Source organism: Chanos chanos, chromosome 7, assembly GCF_902362185.1.
Source record: "Chanos chanos chromosome 7, fChaCha1.1, whole genome shotgun sequence".
In the NCBI taxonomy this organism is placed as follows: Eukaryota; Metazoa; Chordata; class Actinopteri; order Gonorynchiformes; family Chanidae; genus Chanos; species Chanos chanos.
The window spans coordinates 9800492-9822228 of record NC_044501.1 but is presented as its reverse complement, the minus strand read 5'-3'; the positions used below and the strand labels follow the sequence as shown (position 1 = coordinate 9822228).

The 21737-nt window shown below is 38.7% G+C and overlaps 1 protein-coding gene and 1 long non-coding RNA gene across 3 annotated transcripts; one reads left to right on the top strand and one right to left on the bottom strand.

Moving 5' to 3' along the window:
- Positions 1 to 3528: 3528 nt before the first annotated feature.
- On the bottom strand, positions 3529 to 7016 carry LOC115817416 (uncharacterized). 2 transcript variants are annotated; one of them, XR_004025432.1, is made up of 3 exons: positions 6767 to 7016; positions 5735 to 5821; positions 3529 to 3632 (listed from the first exon to the last, which is right to left on the bottom strand). It is a non-coding gene; the product is annotated as an uncharacterized LOC115817416 (long non-coding RNA). The 2 variants fall into 2 exon arrangements; XR_004025431.1 differs by having other exon boundaries at positions 3557 to 5404.
- Positions 7017 to 13020: 6004 nt separating this feature from the next.
- Positions 13021 to 16326, top strand: LOC115815970 (GTPase IMAP family member 8-like). The gene is made up of 4 exons (XM_030778941.1): positions 13021 to 13033; positions 14140 to 15183; positions 15476 to 16044; positions 16312 to 16326. Exons 1-4 carry the CDS (start codon positions 13021 to 13023, stop codon positions 16324 to 16326), a joined length of 1641 nt encoding a protein of 546 aa, XP_030634801.1.
- The last annotated feature ends 5411 nt before the right edge of the window (positions 16327 to 21737 follow it).

Sequence of the window (21737 nt, the reverse complement as noted above, 5' to 3'; positions counted from 1 at the left end):
GTCTAACCTAGAGGTAATGAAAGCATGAACCAATTTTTCAGCATCTTGAAATGACAATGCATTTCTTATCTTGTTAATATTTCTAAGATGAAAGAAGGCTATCCTGGTAATATTATCTACATGAGATTCAAATGAAAGACTGGGGTCAATAATTACACCAAGATCTTTTACTGCCGCACCTGATGAAAGAGAAAGGCCATTCAGAGTAACTATGTGATCGGAAAGCTTACTCCTAGCTGCATGTGATCCTAGTACAAGTACTTCTGTTTTTTCAGAGTTGAGTGAAAGAAAGTTCGTAAGCATCCAGTGCCTAATATCCTTTAGACATTCCTCAATTTTGTTAAGTTGGTGTCTCTCGTCTGGCTTCGCTGAGACATACAGCTGTGTGTCATCAGCATAGCAGTGGAAGCTAATACCGTGTTTACGAATAACATTACCTAGAGGTAGCATATATAAAGAGAAAAGCAGTGGGCCTAAAACAGAACCTTGTGGGACTCCAAACTTTACCTCAGTATGTGCAGAGGACTCACCATTTACATCAACAAACTGATAACGATCAGTCAGGTAGGACCTAAGCCATAAGAGGGCCGTTCCCTTAACTCCAACAACATTTTCTAGTCTATCAAGGAGAATGGTATGATCAATGGTGTCAAAGGCTGCACTGAGGTCAAGCAGCACAAGCAAGGAGACACAACCCTGATCAGAGGCCAGTAAGAGGTCATTTGCAACTTTAACCAGTGCTGTCTCTGTGCTGTGATGAGGCCTAAATCCTGACTGATACAGTTCATGGATGTTATTCTTATGTAAGTATGAGCATAACTGCTGTGCTACAGCCCTTTCTAGGATCTTGGAGATAAAGGGGAGGTTAGATATTGGCCTGTAGTTGGACAATGAACAGGGGTCAAGGTCAGGTTTTTTAATTAGGGGTTTGATAACTGCTAGTTTAAAACATTTAGGTACATAGCCAGTACTAAGGGAGGAATTGATTATTTTTAGAAGCGGTTCGATGACTACTGGCAGTATCTGCTTAAGGAAACGTGTAGGTAAGGGATCTAGTACACAAGTTGGTGATTTTGATGAAGAAATTAGTGAGGTCAATTCGGTCGCCTGAAGGGGAGTAAAACATTCTAATCGCTGATCTGATATAGTTATATTGTTATCTACAGTGTTAGTGATCAAATTATCTGGTTTAAAATTTATAGCCTGGATTGTTTGCCTGATATTTTCAATTTTGCTGTTGAAAAAGTTCATAAATGCGTCGCCACTGAACATTGATGCTGTGCCTGTTTCCGAGGTGCTCTTATTCCCAGTTAGTTTTGATACGATATTAAATAAAAATCTAGGATTATTTTTGTTGTCTTCTATTAGGGTGGAGAGATACATTGATCTAGCGGCACTAAGAGCTTTTCTATAGCTCAGGAGGCTCTCCTTCCATGCTAACTGGAATACTACCAATTTAGTTTGGCGCCATTTACGTTCTAATTTTCGAGTGGTAAGTTTTAAGGTGCGTGTGTGCTCATTATACCAGGGAGCTAGTTTTTTCTCTCTGATTATTTTCCTTTTAAGTGGGGCCACATTATCTAAGGTGTTGCGGAATGTTAACTCTAAAGATTCAGTTGCCTGATCAAGTTCTGTGGGGTGTGACATTGTTCCAGTCAAAGTTGATAACTCTGGGAGATTATTGATAAAGTTCTGCGTAGTAGCTGGCGTAAACGTACGTTTATTATGATAGCGTGGCGAGCTGCATATATTATTACTAAGAAACATTTTGAATGAGATAAGATAATGATCTGAGATAACTTCAGATTGTGGAAATGTGACTATACTTCCTACATTTAATCCGAGTGTTAGTATAAGATCGAGGGTGTGGCCACCATTATGAGTGGGCCCTATGACCGTCTGATTACTCCCTACTGAATCTAGAATGGACACGAACGCTGTTCTCAGAGGGTCCTGTGGGTTATCAAAATGAATGTTAAAGTCTCCGACAATTAGAGCTTTGTCTAAAGAAATAACAAGGTTTGAGATAAAATCTGCAAATTCACAGAGGAATTCAGAGTACGGCCCAGGCGGTCTATAGATAATAATTAGTGTGATAGACTGGGTATTTTTTGTGGCTACATATGTTATGTTTGTATAAAGAACTTCAAACGCATTGAATTTATGTAGAGGTTTTTGTATGATGTCTAGGTTATCATTATAAATAACTGCAACGCCTCCTCCTCTGCTAGTTACACGAGGCTGGTGTATATAACTGTATCCGGGAGGACTAGCTTCATTTAATGCGACGTACTCATTTGGTTTGATCCACGTTTCTGTTAAACACAGTACATTAAACTCCTGATCAGTAACAATTTCATTGACAATGAGCGCTTTAGGCGTAAGAGATCTAATATTTAACAGTCCTAGCTTTAGATCGAAGGTGCTGGCGGTACATTCAGTATGATTTAAATCTATGTTAATTAAATTACTAGAACAAATTCTCTGAGTATTTCTACATTTTCGTATAGGTCGGGGAACAGACACAGTCTCAATATAGTTTAACCTGGGTGACGACTCTGTGCAGCTAGCAGACGGTCGGTTTAGCCTGCTTGTCTGCTCCCTGGCCTTGGCTCTGGATTGTCACGGATTAACTGTTCTGAGACTATGCGCTATGTTACAAGAAATGAGAGCAGCACCTTCCCGAGTGGGATGGACACCGTCTCGCCCTAAGAGGCCAGCCTTGCCCTCAAAACTATTCCAATTGTCTATAAAGCCCACATTGTTGTCAGAGCACCACCTGGACATCCAGCAGTTCAGCGACCATAACCTGCTGTAAACTACATCGCTTCGCCGGATTGGGATGGGGCCAGAGCATATTACTGCATCGGACATCGCCTTCGCTAATTTACACACCTCTACGATATTACTTTTAGTAACCTCTGATTGACGAAGGCGTATATCGTTAGCTCCTACATGAAAAACTATCTTAGAAAACCTGTGCTTACTTAACACTTTAAGATTACTTGCTATGTCCGGCGCCCTGGCTCCCGGTATACAGCTAACTAAGGCTGCTGGTGCCCCTAAAGGTCTAGCTAATTTCACGTGCCGTAGAATGGAATCTCCTATAACCAGAGCTCTTTCAGGTTTCTCAGCGGGTGTTTCACTGAGGAGGGCAAACCTGTTTGACCCGTGAAGCGGGGAGTGGTGTGTCTCTCGTGGGCTAGCCTTAGCGTTAGCTTTGGCTTTGCACTTATGCCGCCGAGTCGTCACCCATTCGCCCCGCTGTGAGGGCTCTGGTGCCGGAGTCGGAGAGCTGCTAACTCTTCCTGAGCCATCCAGATTTTCTTTTACAGGAACTAGGCTATTCTCACTCTCACTAAACCTCTCTAGCATCTGGATGCGCATCTCTAATGCTACAATCTTCTCCGTCAGGGAGCTAACTAATGCACATTTAGCACAAACAGAGCTATTATTAATGACGGAGGAAGAATGGCTAAACATCCTGCACTTGACACACTGAACAGGCTGAGTATTTGCCATAGTGAAAGTTTCACGTACCTTAATCCCAGATTTAATTGGTTTTAAATTAGGCGTTGGTATTTAAATTAGGCAGTTCACGCGTAGGGCAGCTGCAGAGTCGCACATTCATGCTAGGGTTTGAAAATAATGTTCAAGGAAATTGCATTGTTTTATGGTAAGCATGTCTGCTAGTTCTGCCTTTTCGACTGAATTAAACTAGAGGTTGTAGTGCGGGTTTTTTGTTATTATTGTTATTTAACCAAAAATCTATTGAACAATCCATTGATGTGTGGGTGATGTGTCAAAAATAAAATGAAATACAGTTATTAAGCATAATGAGGTTCCTTCATTTGACATTAGACTTGTACTGACGGTAACTTTCGGAATTTCAGACAGTTAAATGCTAATGAAAGCTAAACTCCATACATGATTTAATGAATAACTACATTGCGTAGGGTTTATAAATGATGGTAGAGCTTAGAGTAATGCTTGATTTGAACATTCTGTGAAATATAAAATTTGCAGTTTTAAATCAGTCACGCATTAAGATAAAGCCAGATATATCCAACAGAACTGTCTGGTTGGGCTGAAATCATCGGGATTAACTAATTTATTAAACTCAATTGATTCTTTTGTCAAGATCTGCAAAGGACAGGAAACATAGAAAGTTCAGAGCTATGGGCAAGAAAGAATGAGAAATAACTGTCATCACATGACATGACTTGAGAACACTGAATATTTGAATGTTCACATAATGAATGCAACAAATTTTTCAGGCTACATTGCATAACGTGTCAACAAAAAAGAAAGAAAGAAAGAAAGAAAGAAAATATTTACATCCATCAAAAGCATCCTCTTATTACAGGATAAAATTACTGCCGAATAAACTGCACTTAAGGATGCAACTCAAGATGAACTTTTTTCAATGAGAGACCCAAATACTTATCATAGCTGGTCACAACTTGATCACTGAGAACAGAACGGAACAGCATGTCCATAAAGAGACAAGGTACTCGGGTTACACAGTTTTACACAAATGTTATTATCTGTAAGTGTCAGAGTCAGTCAACTTTTCTCTTAAGGGACCAGGACATGGACCATGTTGTCTAAGGTCCTACTGAAACGTTCTGCACTACCACTTCTCATAGGATGGCATGGGGGGTGGTCATGTGTCACTTTTCACTCTGGAAATACTGAGCAGCTCACTGATTAAGTGACAATCAAAGCCTGCTCCCAAGTCAGTATAAATCCACTCAGGAAAGCCAAACACCCAGAAATACTTGTCCCTCAAAACCCTTTCCACTTGACCCAAGTTGTCTCTAAATCGGATCACTTGAGCCATCCCTGTGAAGTGGTCTGTTACCACTTGTACATCAACTGACTTATTTACTGAATCCTCTGCAGACCAAAACTCAGTGCAATGCAAGTCCATCGGCTTGGTGGATGAAATATCCTCCGAGGGACTGGCTTAAGGTGGCACCACGCTGGCTTAAAGCGCTGGCTTAAAGATGGCACAAAGCTGACGGTAGAAAACACACTCTCTAACATCCCCATAAAAACTGAATAAAAATGCTTGATCAAATTGAGGGTGCTGAACTGCTTCTGGTGATCAGCCTAATCATGGACACTTTACGAGACGATCAGTTCTCGAAGAGTTAGGAAGAGCATTTCTTCTTAGTGATCTGGTCTCCCAAGACTCTGTACACAAGTGTCACATGTAAAGTGTCTGGTAGTGTCAAAGGGTACATTTTCGCTGTTTGTTGTATTCTGGCTATCACTCATATTTTCTACACTATCTGACATTAAATGAGCAATAATTGACTCACCAATACATGCACCAAACTGCCCAACCATGGTGGTGTGGTAATGAATGGCACAAGCATTACCAGTGTGTGGACTCTCCCTATATACTCATCAACAGGAGTACACACACACACACACACACACGTCTTCATGTGATTTCTGCCTATGCTTGATCTGTGTGTACAAAATCTGAGCCTGCTGCATATAGCTGTACAGGTTGTTCTTGACTTATGACAAGGTTATATTCCAATGACTTTGTCGTGAGTGAATTTCGTTGCAAGCTGAAAATTTTCCATATGATGTAAATCATGCATGGGGCCAGACACCCAAACATACTGAGACCCAAATGATAACAAATATTGTTGCCGGCTGATGTTATCGTATAGCAGATGGAGTAGTTGCAAGCACTTTCCAAAGATTGCTAGCTTACCTGTTTACAAGGGAACTTTGCCGAGGGAAGTGTGGTGTTTCTCAGTATATATTCTTCTGTCTTCCTGCATTCTTGACCTGATGTTATCTGACGACGGTCAAAGTTCAATTTTCGATACTCAAGAATGCAGCTACTGAGAATGGTTAAAATATCCAGATAGGTTTCTGATACCGCCCCCTCCCCCCCTAAAATATCAAGGATGCATAGGTCAATGAGAACGAATTGAAAGTCTCATAGTTCATTGTAACATCATTGTGATGGAACAGGAGGCAAGCTAGACCCATTTTAATTCTGTTATCTCTATTGAATGGTGAACCCAAATCTGCCTCTTGAACCAAAATGAGGCAAGAACCTGGCAGTTGTCAAAAATGTGTTCATTTTCTACGAGCAGTGCCTAATATGACAGATTGTTCAGACTTCTGTCAGGGGGCTCAGATTACCCAGCAATAACTGTCTGCAATAACCATGGCTAAGTTAGCATTGGCAAACAGCGAACATAACTTGAAGGATAGATTTTTGCCTTTATAGTTGACAACACTCTTCTTTATATATCATTTCAACCTTCTGAGTGAAGCTATCGTCTTAACCATACTACCGTCTGCCTCTGAGCCTAACAAAAAGAATTTATGATAAGGTAAGAAAGATATAACCCTTCACGGCAATTTGTGCACACTCTCTCTCTCTCACGCACACACACACACACACACACACACACAACATTTGCAAAATAAGTGAGACTAAAACCGTTTTAGACTGGAGCCAACGGAAAACCCGAAAGAAAATGAATAGTGCAGATGCATGACCTTGACTGACTTTGAGAATTAGCGACACTGTTGTGCCGCCGCTATTACGGCTTCACTATAAACTTATTTAAACTGATCTGATTCCCCAAACTCTAATTCGAATAATACTCATCTGATTAAGTATTATAAATAAAGTCACGTGTTGAAATTCTAAATGATCCATGCGGATCCTCTGCACATATCTCTCACAAATGCAATGGATTCTTGTAGGAGTCCTATGCAATATCACCTGTAAAGGTGTGGTCCAACGGATGATTGTTACTGTTCAGGAATACTTTCATTTTCCTGTTGTCCGGCTAAACATTCAAGGTGATTGTTCGGAGTGTAGGAAACAACAAGGACACATAAGAGAAGAAGCGAAAGATACAAACGGAGGGAGAATGGCGTCCAAATCGAGTGAAGCTGGTTCAGGTGAGTATAAAATGACAGTTTTTCTAAGTCACTAGTGCCTTGCAATTATTCAAATCTTCCATGTTCAAAGTGAGGACATAAAGAATTGTGTTTGTGAAGCCTATCCTGTTTTTAATCCCTTCATGAACTTTAGACTCTGTTTGTTTATTTGAGATAAATCATTTACTAGAGTCTAGTGAAATCTCGGCCGAGCTGCTGAGACGTCATTCCTATGTACAGGTTTTATGTATGGCTCAAGTATAGTGTCATAAGACATTTTAAACCGAAAGATATTTTTAATCATGCTGAAAATCTTCTAGCTCTTTTCATTCAATGGAAAAACCATCTCACAGAGTTGGTTCACCCCTTTCCATGCCCCCCCCCCCCTTCATTAAGGACACTTGTGACTCATTAGCTCTGCTCAGGATAAAAAGACTCTCTTGTGTATTAATCCCTCTGTATGACCTGGTAGTTCTTGTTTTATTGTTTTTTAATCTTTGTCTCTTGTTCATACCTCTAATCTTTTTTTCCCGGTTCAGTGGTTGTTTACGTCCATCTATGGTTTCACGATATCCGGACTGTTGAACGACTACGATTTTGGATTGTGTTTTGAAATTGCTTTTACCAGAATAAATCCACTACTCTGCAAACGCATCCTCAGTCTGTCTCATTCCATCTACTGAGCTCCAGACTACACACAGATGACAAACAGTACAAAGGCACAGCCATCTTAAATCTGTATTTGCAACAATGTGTTTTGGATGTTTTGTGTGACACTGCAGACTGGTTGAGAACCATACCTGTTGGGTACAAAGGTTGCATAAATCAATATTCCTTTGGTAACCAGGTCCTGTATATAGAGGGTGGAAATTTTTATAATCTGTCCCCCCTAGTTTACCTGAATTTATGAGAAGAATGAAGAAAATGTCACCGACATTTCAAATTAAAACTTGCTAATTTACTACACCAAACAACTGGAAAAAAGACAAATGAAAAGTATGACATTTTTTAAACCCTGTTCCCTAATATCAACTGAGCAAAAGAAATTGTTGCACTAATTCCTGCCCTTTTGTCTAAGTCTCTATCTTCAACCGCAGGACTACCAATTACAAAGGGAGGTTTAGCTAATGGAGTACAGGTGCTATTAATGGAAGAAAAGGTGAATCAATCAATCTAAAAATCAATAACAATTATAAATTTCAGCCATTAATGCTTTGGCATTTATATTGTGTCACAGGTCATTCCAGTTCTTCACGTGAATGGAGGATAGTGCTACTGGGGGTCACTGGAGCGGGAAAAAGCACAACAGGATGTACCATTTTAGGACAGGAGGTCTTTAAGGAGTCTGTGACTACACAGAGTGAGATAAAGAAAGGAACAGTGGAGGGCAAAAATATATCAGTGGTTGACACCCCAGGGTTCTTTGGAACAGCACTGACTGATGAACAGATGAGAACAGAGATGGAGAAAAGCATGGTGCTGACTGCTCCTGGACCCCACTTGTTCCTGCTGGTGGTCAGACTGGGGAGGATCAGCAACCAGGAGAAGAACATAGTGAAATGGATCCAGGAGAACTTTGGCTCGGAGGCTTTAAAACACACCATGGTGTTATTCACAGGCAGAGAAAAAATGACAGAAAAGAAAATGATGGATTTTTTACAGACTGAAGAAATTCAAGAATTAATCAGTTGCTATGGAGGTGGATGGCATTTCATGAACAATACAGGTGAAACTGATTGTTCACAAATCACGAAGCTGTTGGAGAAGATAGAAGAGATGGTGGAGATGAATGGAGGACAACATTACAGCTATGAGATGTACCAGGAGACTCAGAGAAAGATCAGAGAAGAAGAGGGAGAGGGAGAGAGAAAACTCAATGAACAAGAACGAAAAGGAAAACAGGAAAAAGATGAGAAACCAGGAGACGTGGAGATTGTTAGGAGGGAACAGAGAAGGACGAAAAGAAAGGAAAGAAAGAAAAGAAAGGCAAGAAGGCTACCATTTTGGGGAGATATACCTGATTCAGGTATGTTTGTTAAGGTCAGCTGCTTAAACTGGAAAGTTTTTCACCTATCGCTTATTTTTATTCTAGAAGCAATACGCTTAGGTTCAGGGTTTGTAATGTGGTTTTTAAAAATGATAATGATTTCCAAACATAAATCTAGTGTTGTGCAAACATATAAAACAATTATTCTATATAACAATATAACAATTACAATCAAGGGTCCAACTCTAAAAGACTGGCTTTCTCTAGATCTTCACATATACAAACACACAGAATCCCTGTATATATACTCACACAAAATTGCTATCGATCTTTTTCTTTTCAGTCTCTGACGTTAGGATTGTGTTAATTGGAAGATTTGAATCAGGGAAGAGTTCAACAGGAAACATCATTCTTGGTAGAGAGGCATTTGATGAAGTATCAGGACTAAATGAATGCAGGAGACAAGATGGCAGAGTGCAAGGAAAAACCATCACTGTGGTTGACACACCAGACATTGTCCCGTTTTCATTTACTGAACAGAAGGCAGAGATGGAAAAGAGCCTCTCCATGGCTCATCCTGGACCCCATGCATTTCTGCTGGTAATCGACAAAAATCAAATGATGAGCTACATCACAAGGGATTTCATCAATGAACTAAAAGAGAACTTTGGTGACGAAATCTTGAAATTCACAATATTTCTTTTTACACACGGTGTGTTGTGGCCAGATTTAGTGGGACGTTTTCTGAGGATGGATGGAGAACTCCAGAGTCTCATATCCAGCTGTGGTGGCAGATACCACATCCTCAACACTGAAGAGACAGAGGACCAGGGTCAGGTCACAGAGCTGCTGAAAAAGATAGAGGGTATGAAGGAGAAGAATGGAGGACAGTATTACACTAACGACATGTATCAGAGGGCACAGGCGAAGATGATAGAAAAAGAGGAGGAAATAAGAAAGATCAGAGAAAGTGTAAAGAGAATGACAAATGAAGAAATGAGCAGTCAGAATGGGGAAGAAGAGAATAATGAATGGAGATGTAATATTTTGTAGCCCTTTACCTTTAGGCAACCAGCAGTGACAACACACTGATTTCAGATATAGATCATAGGCGTAAGAATACACTTCTTGTGGAATAATGTGAATTAATGATTCTTTTTTTTTCTTCCTTTGGCGACATAACATGATTCAGTCTGACGTTTCTGTTTAGTTTGATGAAACTTTATCCACACACACTCCAAAATACCAGTGTCGCCTGTTTGTTAACAATTAAAATGTACAATTTGGCATTTAGCAGACGCTTTTAACCAAAGCGACTTAGAATAAGTGATGTTTGTGATGTGTTCTGATTTTCACCATTTAAACTTCATAGTCCACTTTTAACCTTCTCCAGAGGATGGCAGCAGAACAATGCCAGTCATCTGCGCTTTTTTTTTTTTTTTTCTGTTGTGGGGTTTTATACTCAGAGGTTGACTGTGGTAATGTTTATTGTTGCAAATTGTTCCAAATAATTATTGTTTTAACAATCGTCATGATCATAACTGTGAAGGACATTCATAGAGAAAACCAAATTCCATGTACACATGTACAGAGTTCTCCTGTTAAATTTGTGCTTTGACAGGTTTGACAAAAAGCTGCTGTCTGAAGTGTCCACGAAGCCATTGTCATCTTTAAATAAATTGCCTGTACATTTTGTTCTGATTCTTATATTTTTACTTTATAGAAAATTGTGTGATATAAATAGACTCATCCAGGCTTTCATAATGATACTCTTGGACATTGCACTGTTTCATGGTAGGCATGTCTACTAGTTCTGATCATTTCTATTGGATTAAACTGGAGGTTGTAGCACTTCGTTTTTTATCAGAAGTCTCCTTGGACGATCTACTACTGCAGATGCTGGTGGTGTACTGTGAACCTACTGTCTAAGTATACAAATGAGCATTGCAAATGAAAGGAAAAACACATTCAGATTCAAAATTCACCACACTGGATCAGATAATTCTTACTAAAAGTTACCAAGATGACGTGAACCCAACTGGAGAGCAAACACGTGTGCGTGGGATAAAAAAGAAAAAAAAATATGGTGGGTTACTTAAGATTCGTCAGTTACAAGACATAAACACAATCTGAGAAGAGTAAACATTAATTTCACAACAAAAGAGCTTTAACAAAGAAACCAAGAGCTAAGCACAGATGGGAACTGGAGAATCCAGAAAGGATTACAGTAAGACTGAGCACCAAACAGAGAAATTCAGGAAACTTCAATACTGATAAATAGTGATACATTAATAAACAGGTGAACTAAATCAGCCAGATCAGATGTGGTCCCTACAGCTCTCTCTGGTGGTCACTCTGAGATGTGACCAGTTCAGAGCTTCACATTCTGCTCTGTACACCATTTTCAAAAATCTTAACTTGAATACAAGTTAAAGTACTCAAATCTGCTCTTGACTAAAGAGATAGTACAATTCTTTCTTTCAGAGTTCTTCCCTCAGATTTTTAACAAAACCCATAGGGTCATTCCATACCAACTCACCTAGGTCCTCCAGTTCATGTCATGGATAGAAATGTTCACATGAATTTTTGTTAAAATATTTTTAATACTAAAATATTTATAATATTTTCATGATATAAGCTTTCACATGAATTTTTCCAGGAAAATTCATGGCATGAACTGGAGGGCCTAGGTGAGTTGGTATGGAATGACCCTACAGGATTTTACGCATATCTGCTTTAAGTATTATTAATAAACGCACAGATTTATTTTCTAAATTATCAAAAACAAAAATCCCCAGCACAAAGGCAATGTATTCCTCTAACGTTCTTATATAACATCATCAGTAAAGGCGTGGTCCAATCATTTCCCATGTTCACAGACACCTTTAGTTTCTTTTTGCCTTTTGTGTGGCTACAGACCACAGCAACAACAGGAGAGAAGAGGAGGAAAACAGGTCCAAACACAGACAGAATGGCATCCAAACTTACTGAAACTGCTTCAGGTAAGCACAGAGAAGTCGTTTTTCTAATCGACTAATGCCTTGTAATTATCACGAACCTTTATGTTCAAAGTGAGATAGAGAATTGTATTTGTGAAGCCTATCACGTTGAAATCCTTTTGTGTTTGTCATATGAACTGTTAATTTTTTGTTGTTATATGAACTCCACACACCATGGTTATTTGAGATAAATTATTTATTGGAGTCAAACAAAATTATTTATACCTGCTGAAGCTTCACTAGTGTGTGTTACAGTTTTACGTGTGGCTTACATATGGCATTTCAAAATATTTTACACATGAATTTATATTGAAAGTATTTTAGTTCAGTTTAGTTTAGTATTTTGATCCAATGACCTCAAAGCTACATACAGCTGACTAACATTACAAAGGCACAATCTTTTAATGCTGATATTTGTATGGAGGCATTTTGGATTTTTTTTATGACACTGGAGACTGGGTAAGAACTATAACTATGAAATGTCATTGTATAATGACAAGTCTAGCTCATTGTTTTAAAGAGTAATAGATAAAAAACAACATTCTTCTAAGAGGCAGGTCCTGTGTAGACATGAAAGGTTCACGTTATGTTTCTTTTTCTGTTTATCATTTACTGGATGTTGCTTGATTCCCTAATCAGAAACCAAATGGACAAAAAACTGAAATGCGTCAGCATATTCTCTTGCATTTGACACATGTGAATGTAAACAAATGCAACATCCATATCTTTGTGTAATGGTAAACGGCAAAACTTACAGTGCCACTCCATTTAAGCCCTAAAGGTTTTGACATGACTACAGCATTTCATAACACCACAAGACAACCATGATGTAACACAACCTGACGCTGTCATGTAGGAGGATAATGGAGAAAACATAACTGAACCAATTTCAATTTAAATCTTGTTGATTTGTTGCAACAGCTTGAAAATTAGCCAGTAGAACAACGCCTTGATCTTTAAACCTTGTTCCTTAATTCCAATTAGTCAAAAGAAACTGTTGTTCCAATTCCTATCCTCACATCTATTTCTCTACTTTCGACCACATGACTGCCATTCCCAAAGAAAGAGTTTGCTAATGGAGCACAGATGCTATAAATGAAAGGAAAGATGAATATGGAAGGTACAAACGTATCATTACTTATGTGACCGGCTTCAGTCTCACAGTCTGAAAACACTGTCGATCAGTGAAGAATCACAACAAAGTTTTATTGTGTATCAAGCCTGCATCAGTTTATTTTTGAACTGCAGAATATTTTCACCACTTCAATACTTCTGTAACATGAATAGTTTAAGATAAATAACGTAAGGATGACAGGCATAACAAAGAAATAAAGCAATGAATAAAGCATTCAAAACTTGAATAAACCTGAATAAAGCAATCAAAAAGGAAAATGAGCAGCAAAGTGTCTTCACTCAATGTTACAAATATTTAATTTGTTTCTTTCAAACTCAAATGTGGTTATATTCAAGACAAATGTGATTAACCAGGAAAGAAACGTTAACCAAACACACTCTCGCGCATTCACTCCAACTGTCTTCCTCCACACACACACTGCAAGCCACAGACACACAATTTGCATGTCCTAACACATCCGCGCTCATTTACACCTTCATCTTCACAACATGTCTGAATGAAAAATAACACTGTATTTACGTTCACAGTACAACAATACAGATCATTTTTTGACCTCCTAGATTAGTGTAAGAACAAAAAAAATTAAACTTTATTTTAGAATTCCTGTGGATCTGTGAAGAAGCTCAAGATCAATTTTAATGTCACTCAAGCCTGTGTCAGTTTATCTCTGAACTACACATGCCTGTAGCTATGATCTCCGTAACTGACCCACACCTACCACCTAAGCAGTATACTGGGACCTCTAATGAGTTTAAATCAGATCTATCTATCTATCTATCTATCTATCTATCTATCTATCTATCTATAAAATATTAGTATTATGTGTATATGTAAATATATGTATTAGATCTGATCTAATATATATATATATATATATATATATATATATATATTTAAGAAAATAAAAAAAATCAAAAGGGGGAATCTGTGTTTTGTTTTTTGCTCTTGTTTTCATTAAAGTTTCAAATGGATGCATTTCTCAACCTTTTACATACATACAGAACTGCTATTAATATCAGTGAGTGTAAAGGTCACTAATAGACATTAAATAGACCTGCCATTAATCCTTTGGCTCCTACAATGTGTCGCAGGTAATTCAAATTTCCCACCTGAATGGAGGATAGTGTTACTGGGGGCTTCTGGAGCGGGAAAAAGCAAAACAGGATGTACCATTTTAGGACAGGAGGTCTTTAAGGAGTCTGTGACTACACAGAGTGAGATAAAGAAAGGAACAGTGGAGGGCAGAAATATATCAGTGGTTGACACCCCAGGGTTCTTTGGAACAGCACTGAGCGATGAACAGATGAAAAGAGAGATGGAGAAAAGCATGGTGCTGACTGCTCCTGGACCCCACGTGTTCCTGCTGGTGGTCAGACTGGGGAGGATCAGCAACCAGGAGAGGAACATAGTGAAATGGATCCAGGAGAACTTTGGCTTGGAAGCTTTAAAACACACCATGGTGTTATTCACAGGCAGAGAAAAAATGACAAAAAGCACACTGACGGACTTTTTAGAGACTGAAGAAACTCAAGAACTAATCGGTTGCTATGGAGGTGGATGGCATGCCATAAACAGTAAGGGAGACATCAATTATTCTCAAATCACAAAACTACTAGAGAAGATAGAAGAGATGGTGGAGATGAATGGAGGACAACATTACAGTTATGAGATGTACCAAGAGACTCAGAGAAAGATCAGAGAAGAGGAAAGAGAGAGGAAACTCAGAGAAGAAGAGAAAAGAAGACAAGAAGAGGAGGACAGACAAAGAAAACTTAAAGAGCTGGAGGAGAAATTAAGACATGAGGAGATGGAAAGGCTGAGGAGAGAAGAAAGGGAACAGGAATTGAAAAAGAAAATGGAGGACCAGAGAAAGAACAGAGAGGCAGAGGAAAGGAAGAGATTGGAGGAAGAATGCTGTAATAGAGAAAGAGAAAATAGGAGGAGTCTAGACAAGGAGGAAGATAAGAGTGAAAAACATGAAAAACAGAACAGACCTGCTACAGTGGGAAGCATAAAGAAAGATAACATTTCTTTGCAGAGAGAGGTTCTGAGAAGACAGGAGGAGAGGAGGAGAGAGGAGCAGAAAAGGAAATGGATGGAAGAGAGATCATCCTGTGGACAGACATCTGATCCAGGTATGAGTGTTGAGATCATCTCTTTCTGAAGTTGTGCACACACTACTCAAATATTATTGTTTTGAACCTCATGGTTTGTCGCAACTTAGATAAGAAATAAAATGATAACAACGGTTTTATCACCTGGTTTCTATGTCTTTGTCTCCTCAAAGTCCATGTACAAAATAACACATGATTCCACATTAATTTAAAAAAAATATGTCACCAGAGGACTCAGTTTTCTTTATATATGCATAGACACATGTGCAAATTTAAAATTCAAATTCTTATAAGTGTGTTTTTTGTGTTTCAGTATCTGATGTGAGGATTGTGTTGCTTGGAGACTATATATCGGGGAAGAGTGAAGCAGGTAACATTATCCTGGGCAGAGAGGCATTTGTATCAGGACTAAACAAATGCAGGCGACAAGATGGCAAAGTGCAAGGAAAAACCATCACTGTGATTGACACGCCAGACATTGTCCCGTTTTCATTTACTGAACAGAAGGCAGAGATGAAAAAGAGCCTCTCCATGGCTCCTCCTGGACCCCATGCATTTCTGCTGGTAATCGACAAAAATCAAATGATGAGCTACGCCACAAGGGACTTCATCAATGAACTAAAAGAGAACTTTGGTGACGAAATCTTGAAATTCACGATACTTCTTTTTACACACGACGTGTGGAGTTCAGATTTTGTAGAAGTTTTACTGAGGATGGATGGAGAACTCCAGAGTCTCATATCCAGCTGTGGTGGCAGATACCACATCCTCAACACTGAAGAGACAGAGGACCAGGGTCAGGTCACAGAGCTGCTGAAAAAGATAGAGGGTATGATGAAGAAGAACAGAGGACAGTATTACACTAACGAGATGTATCAGAAGGCACAGGCGAAGATGAAAGAAAAAGAGGAAATAAATAAGAAAGAGACGGCAAAGGAAAAAATGAACAGTCAGAGCAGAGCAAATCAGAAGTATGAAAGTGGATGTAATATTTTGTAGCCTTCAACTCCCAGACAACCAAAATAACAATAACGACGCTGCTTGTGGAATGAAGAATATCTGTTAGTGTTTTGTTTTTTGGCCGCATAACATGATTTCATGTATGTTGAGTTTGATGATGTGTTCTGATTACCTTTGTTGTCCATTCAGTTAGATGAAGCCTGATCCACACACATTGCAAAATACTAGTGTACACATTTGTGATGTGTTCTGAGTAGTATGCAGTACACTAGTATGCCATTTCAGACACAGCCGTAGCCTGGAAGCATGATTTGAATTTTCTCTTCCTGCTTCCTTGGTAAACCTGAACTATTTCCCTCTCATATGAACAGTCAAAGAATGCTTACACAGAGAACTGCAACATGCTGAAAAAATAACATTTCTTTATATGTGAAAAAACTCACAATATGTTAGATCTCATGTAACTCATCTGTATTTATTTATTATCTTTACTAATGGGTGTGGGTTCATCCTGGCTGGAGACGCGACCTTTTTCCGTACACTGTACACTGTATGAGCACTGTATGAGTATTTGTGAACTTGCAGTCTGGTTATGCAAATGAGCCATGCAAATGAAAGCAAATTCAAATTCAAAATCTGTCACACTGGATCAGATGGGTAACTTACTCAAAGTTACCAGGATGTTGTGAACCCAGTCATGAACCCTATTATGACAGTTTACCAAAGATTCTTTAATTACAAGAAATAAACACCGTTTGGAGAGAGTAAACATCTATTGCAGAACAAAAGGGCTTAAACAAAGAGACGAGCACTACATACAGGTAGGAACTGGAGAATCCAGAAAGGATTACACAAACACTGATTGCTGAACAGAGAAAAACAGGAAATGTAAACCCTCTAGGTTAAAAGGAGTAAGTGTAAGAGATAAATGAAAACTAGTGTGGACAGGTCTGATGTGGCCCTACAGTGCCCTATAATGGTCACTCTGAGATTTGTCCAGTTCAGAGCTTCACGTTCTGCTCGTTACACAAAAAGTGGTTTTTTTTTTTTGTAAACTCACATAATAGTGTCAGCCTTGATGGAGGAGGTTGTATGCATGTGCAGGTCACTTTATTCAAGTCAAATAAGATTACAAAAAAAACCTGAAGAAAACCTGGCAAACAGAATAGACACTCTCCACAGGACAGCAAACAAAGCAAGACAAAGAAACAGGAAAATCAAGGAGTATTTATACAAAACTAAATGAGGCTTAATGAACTAAAGACAGGTGAAAACTGAACAGAACTTAATGGGGCTAAACCAAAGGGAGACTAAACTAGAGGGACCAGCAGGACCAAAACCCAAGTGCACAACAGAACCCAAACTGGCCACTAGAGGGGGGAAGAAACAACAAAACACGAGAATGAAAGAGACTGGGCGTGACAAAAAGTAAAAGTGCTCAAAAATGCTCTTGTGTGAAGAAAGAGTAAAATTTTAAAAATAAGTAATGTAGGCACTGAGGCATCAACACCAGGTGTCTCATCCTAGCATTCATGACCTGTGATAACTTAACGATTACTCCAATACTAAGCCACTTTAATTGATCTACCTCACTTTCATGGATCTACCCCAGCTGTATTTTTCTATTGTTTTTTTGGTCTCTTGTTTTCTTTATAAGATTCTTTTGCTTATTTATATTGTCTTCCATATAAGATTTTTTTCTACTTATTTATATACTGTCTTTATCCACACTCGTCTGGTAACGGAGGATTAGCAAAGTAAGAATTTCATTGTACAGTGTAGCTGCCTGTTTTGCTGTGCACATGACAATAAAACCCTTGAATCTTGAATCTGTACCTCAAGTTTTCTGTAACGGGAAAAAAACACACATCTGTAAACATTATTGATATGCCTTGAGGAACACATAGATTATTTTCCTTTACATTTTAAATAAACTTAACATAACGATATCTGCATCAAGTATCATTAACAAACTCACAGGTTTATTTTCTAAATGATCTGTGAAAATCCTGTGCAATGGATGCTTATCCTTATATCGTATCATCTGTAATGGTGCAGTCCAATCATTTTCCATGTTCAGAGATACTTTCAGTTTCATTTTGCCTTTTGTTTGGCTAAACATCTCGAGTGACGATTCAGAGTGTAGGAAACTAACAACAGCAAAAACAGGAGAGTGGAGAAAAGCAAAAGATACAAACATAGGGAAAATGGCTTACAACGTTACTGAAACTGGAATAGGTGGGTTTAAAGAGGTAGTTTCTCTAAATATCCAATGTCTTGCAATTATTAAGAACTTTCATTTTCAAAGTGAAAATTATGAAAATTTGTGTTGCAATGTGAACTCCAGATTCTGTATGGGTCTTTGTAATAAATCGTTTATTGGAATGAAATGAAATCTTATACCTGTTGAGGTCCCATTAGTGTGTGTTAGTTTTATGGCTTATGTATTGTGTTTCAAAATATTTTAAACATGAAATCATATGAAAAGTTGTTTAGTTGCTTGATCCAGTGATCTAAAAACTACATATAGATGACAAAGGTTATAAAGGCAAAACCATTTAAGATCTATATTTGCATGTGGGTGTTTTAGATGGTTTTTTATGACACTGAAGACTGAGCGAGAACCACACCTATGAAATGTGGTTCTGTAATGACAAATATCTGTCCTCTGTGTGAAAGAGAAACCAAATCCCACAGTGAGTACAATGATTGCACAAAGTCAACACTCTTCGAGGACGCAGATCCTGTATGTAAGGTGAGAAAAGTTTGGGGAAAATTTAACATTCTGTTCTTTGTTCCTTGTTTGCTGCCATGCTGTCTGATGCCTTTATCAGGAAACAAAATGATGAAACACTGAAGTGCATGAACTTGGTCATCTGCACTTTCACTTGTAAATTCAGGCAAATACCACATCCATTCTGTAAAATTGAAGGGACTCTACTGTACTTGTAGACCAAGGTCTAAGTGGGCTTAACAAAGTAACAGACGCAAATGAGTTTGTTTTGAAAACAAACGAATGCAATCAATCTCCACTACAAACTTATTTCAAAATACTGAAATGTTTTTCTGTTCCTAGAACATCTCTCAAGTTGTTAACCTAGAGGCTTTCAAAGGCTGTCATAACTAACATAACTAACTCTTCAATTCCTACCCTTTCATCTATTTCCCTACCTTTAGGACTGCCATTTCCAAAGGGTAAGGATGTAACGATACACTCAGCTCACGGTTCGATACAATTCACAATACTATGTTACGGTTCAATTCTTCCACGATATTTTGAAGCAAATCAGTTGAACTGACACTGGAACGAAAACAATGGATTTGTTTTTGATGCATTAACAATGCTTAACTATTGGTCTGTTCTTGTACCATTAAACCAAAAGTGATGACAGCTTGACCCTAGGAGGAATTCTTTGAAAGCTAGACAAAATAAATAGTCTTCAAACATTAAATAACATTAACTGGAATGGATCTGTCAGTATTACATTTATACGAAATAATGGAAATTGCACCTCAACACACAACGCTCAAATTTAGACAAAAGTTAAAGACACTGTCACAAATACGACTGTTACTGCTGATTTTAAAACTTCAGCTTTGTTTGTTACTATGTGCGTCTCAAAAAGCGGACGAGTCTGAAGCACCAAACAGTACCTACTCACTATTGATAACATGCGCCGCTATTGTAATGTAGCTCTGAACAGCCTGGGACGTCTGTCGTGTTACGCCCACAAGGTGAGTGCAACAATAAATAGAGGGGGAGAGAATGCGGATCAGGCTTAACAAACAAAATTTATTTAATCAGTACAAAAGAAAACGAATGCGAGCCATCAGGGGTTCCAAAAGAAGTTCAATAAACGAAAACACGTCGGTCCGACCGGCCACCTCCGAAACTAACAACGTCCACCCTGGCAACCTAAAACCGACAAAAAGAAAGGAGAGGAGGGGCAGGGAGAGGTGGAGGGGCAGAGCCCTTAAACCCAAGTACAACTGCGTGCCGGTGTACCCAACCGGGCTGATTGCCTCCTGCCACACCACCAGCATGCCTACCAGGGAACACAAAAAGATAACCAAAACCGCGGCCTAGGGGAAAAGGAGCAAAGCCCAGAGGGCCGTGACAGTCGTCAGCGCCACTCTCCGCAGAATTTCCGTCACTTTGGTTTTTGCTTCGTTGTACGAGGCTGGTATTACAGACTGACTAAAGTGAGTGATGTTGTATCAGGACAAGTAGTAGGCGAAATCCTTTGTTGTCGACTACCGAGAATGGTCTCATGTCTTTAGCGATAAACACTCATTTGGATCTGGTGATATCTCGTGCTCTTGCACATGTGATACAAAACTTTTTTCAAGAGAAGTTTTTAAGCACTTTGTTTCTCACATCCCCTGACCAGAGTGTGTCGTTGTGGTGGCGTTGTAGATGCTGCATCATTCGTGGTATTAGCAATAGTGTAGCTGATTTTTCTACAGTTTGCATACCGCCTTAGTTTTGTCAGTTAATTCGTCGCCATTCTCCTGTTGAATGATCGGAAAGGTAACATTTTGCCACACTTCTGATTCAAAGGAAGTGTGACCCTACAGCGTTCTCCGGTGGTCACTGAGACGCGACCAATTCAGAGCTTCACATTCTGTTTTGTTCACCATTTTCTAAACTTTTTAACTTGAATGAAAGTCAGAGTATTCAAAAATACTCTGAACAAAAGAAAGAGTACAATAAAAATGACACTCTTAGTTTTTTTTTTCACAAAGTCATGTAAGCACTTAAGGATCTACACTGAGTGTCCATCCTTGGTTGTCATGACCTGCATCTCCTGCTTTCTGCAACAGGAAAAAACCCCCCCACACATTTATAAACATTATTGAAACGCCTGACCAACGTGGGGCATGCTAATTTTTTCCTTTCCATTTTTTATCCTTTCCAAAGTTTACAGGATTTTCTGAATATCTGCATTAAGAATCATTAATGCACTCAAAAGTTTACTTCCAAAATGATCTGCGCAAATCCCCTGCAAAAGTTCAATGAACACCTGAAAGATTCTTATATAATATCATCTATAAGGGTGTCGTCCAGTCAACCCTGTTTTTCTGTTTTCAGAGATCCTTTCAGTTTCATTTGGCCTTGCGTTCAACATTCAGAGTGGTATTTCAGAGTGTAGAACACAGACAGACAGCAGTGAGTGGAGACAGGAGAAGGAGTGAAAGATACAAACGGAGGAATAATGGCATCCAAATTTACTAAAACTGGTTTAGGTGAGTGTAAGGAAGTGATTTTTTTTGATTGCCTGACGTCTTGTAACTATTAAGATCGTCTGTTTTCAAAGTGAAGACATAACGAATTTAGTTTGTTAAGCCTATCCATCTGTTCATCTCGTATGACCTCCAGACTCTCTTTGGTTATTTGAGGTAAGTCACTAATTGAGATCATATGAAATCCTTTCCAACCACTGAAACTCTACTGGTGTGTGTTAGCTGTGTGTACGACTTACGTATGGTGCTTCAAAATATTTTACACATGAAATCATATTGAAAGTGTTGTAGTTCGTGTGATCAAGTGACCTCAAAACTACATACTACATACTACATACTATTATAAAGGCACAATCTTCTAATAGTGATCT

Coding starts and splice junctions, on each gene's coding strand:
- LOC115815970 (XM_030778941.1), top strand. Junction 15,184..15,475: donor TGGACAGACATCTGATCCAG/GTATGAGTGTTG, acceptor TTTGTGTTTCAG/TATCTGATGTGAGGATTGTG.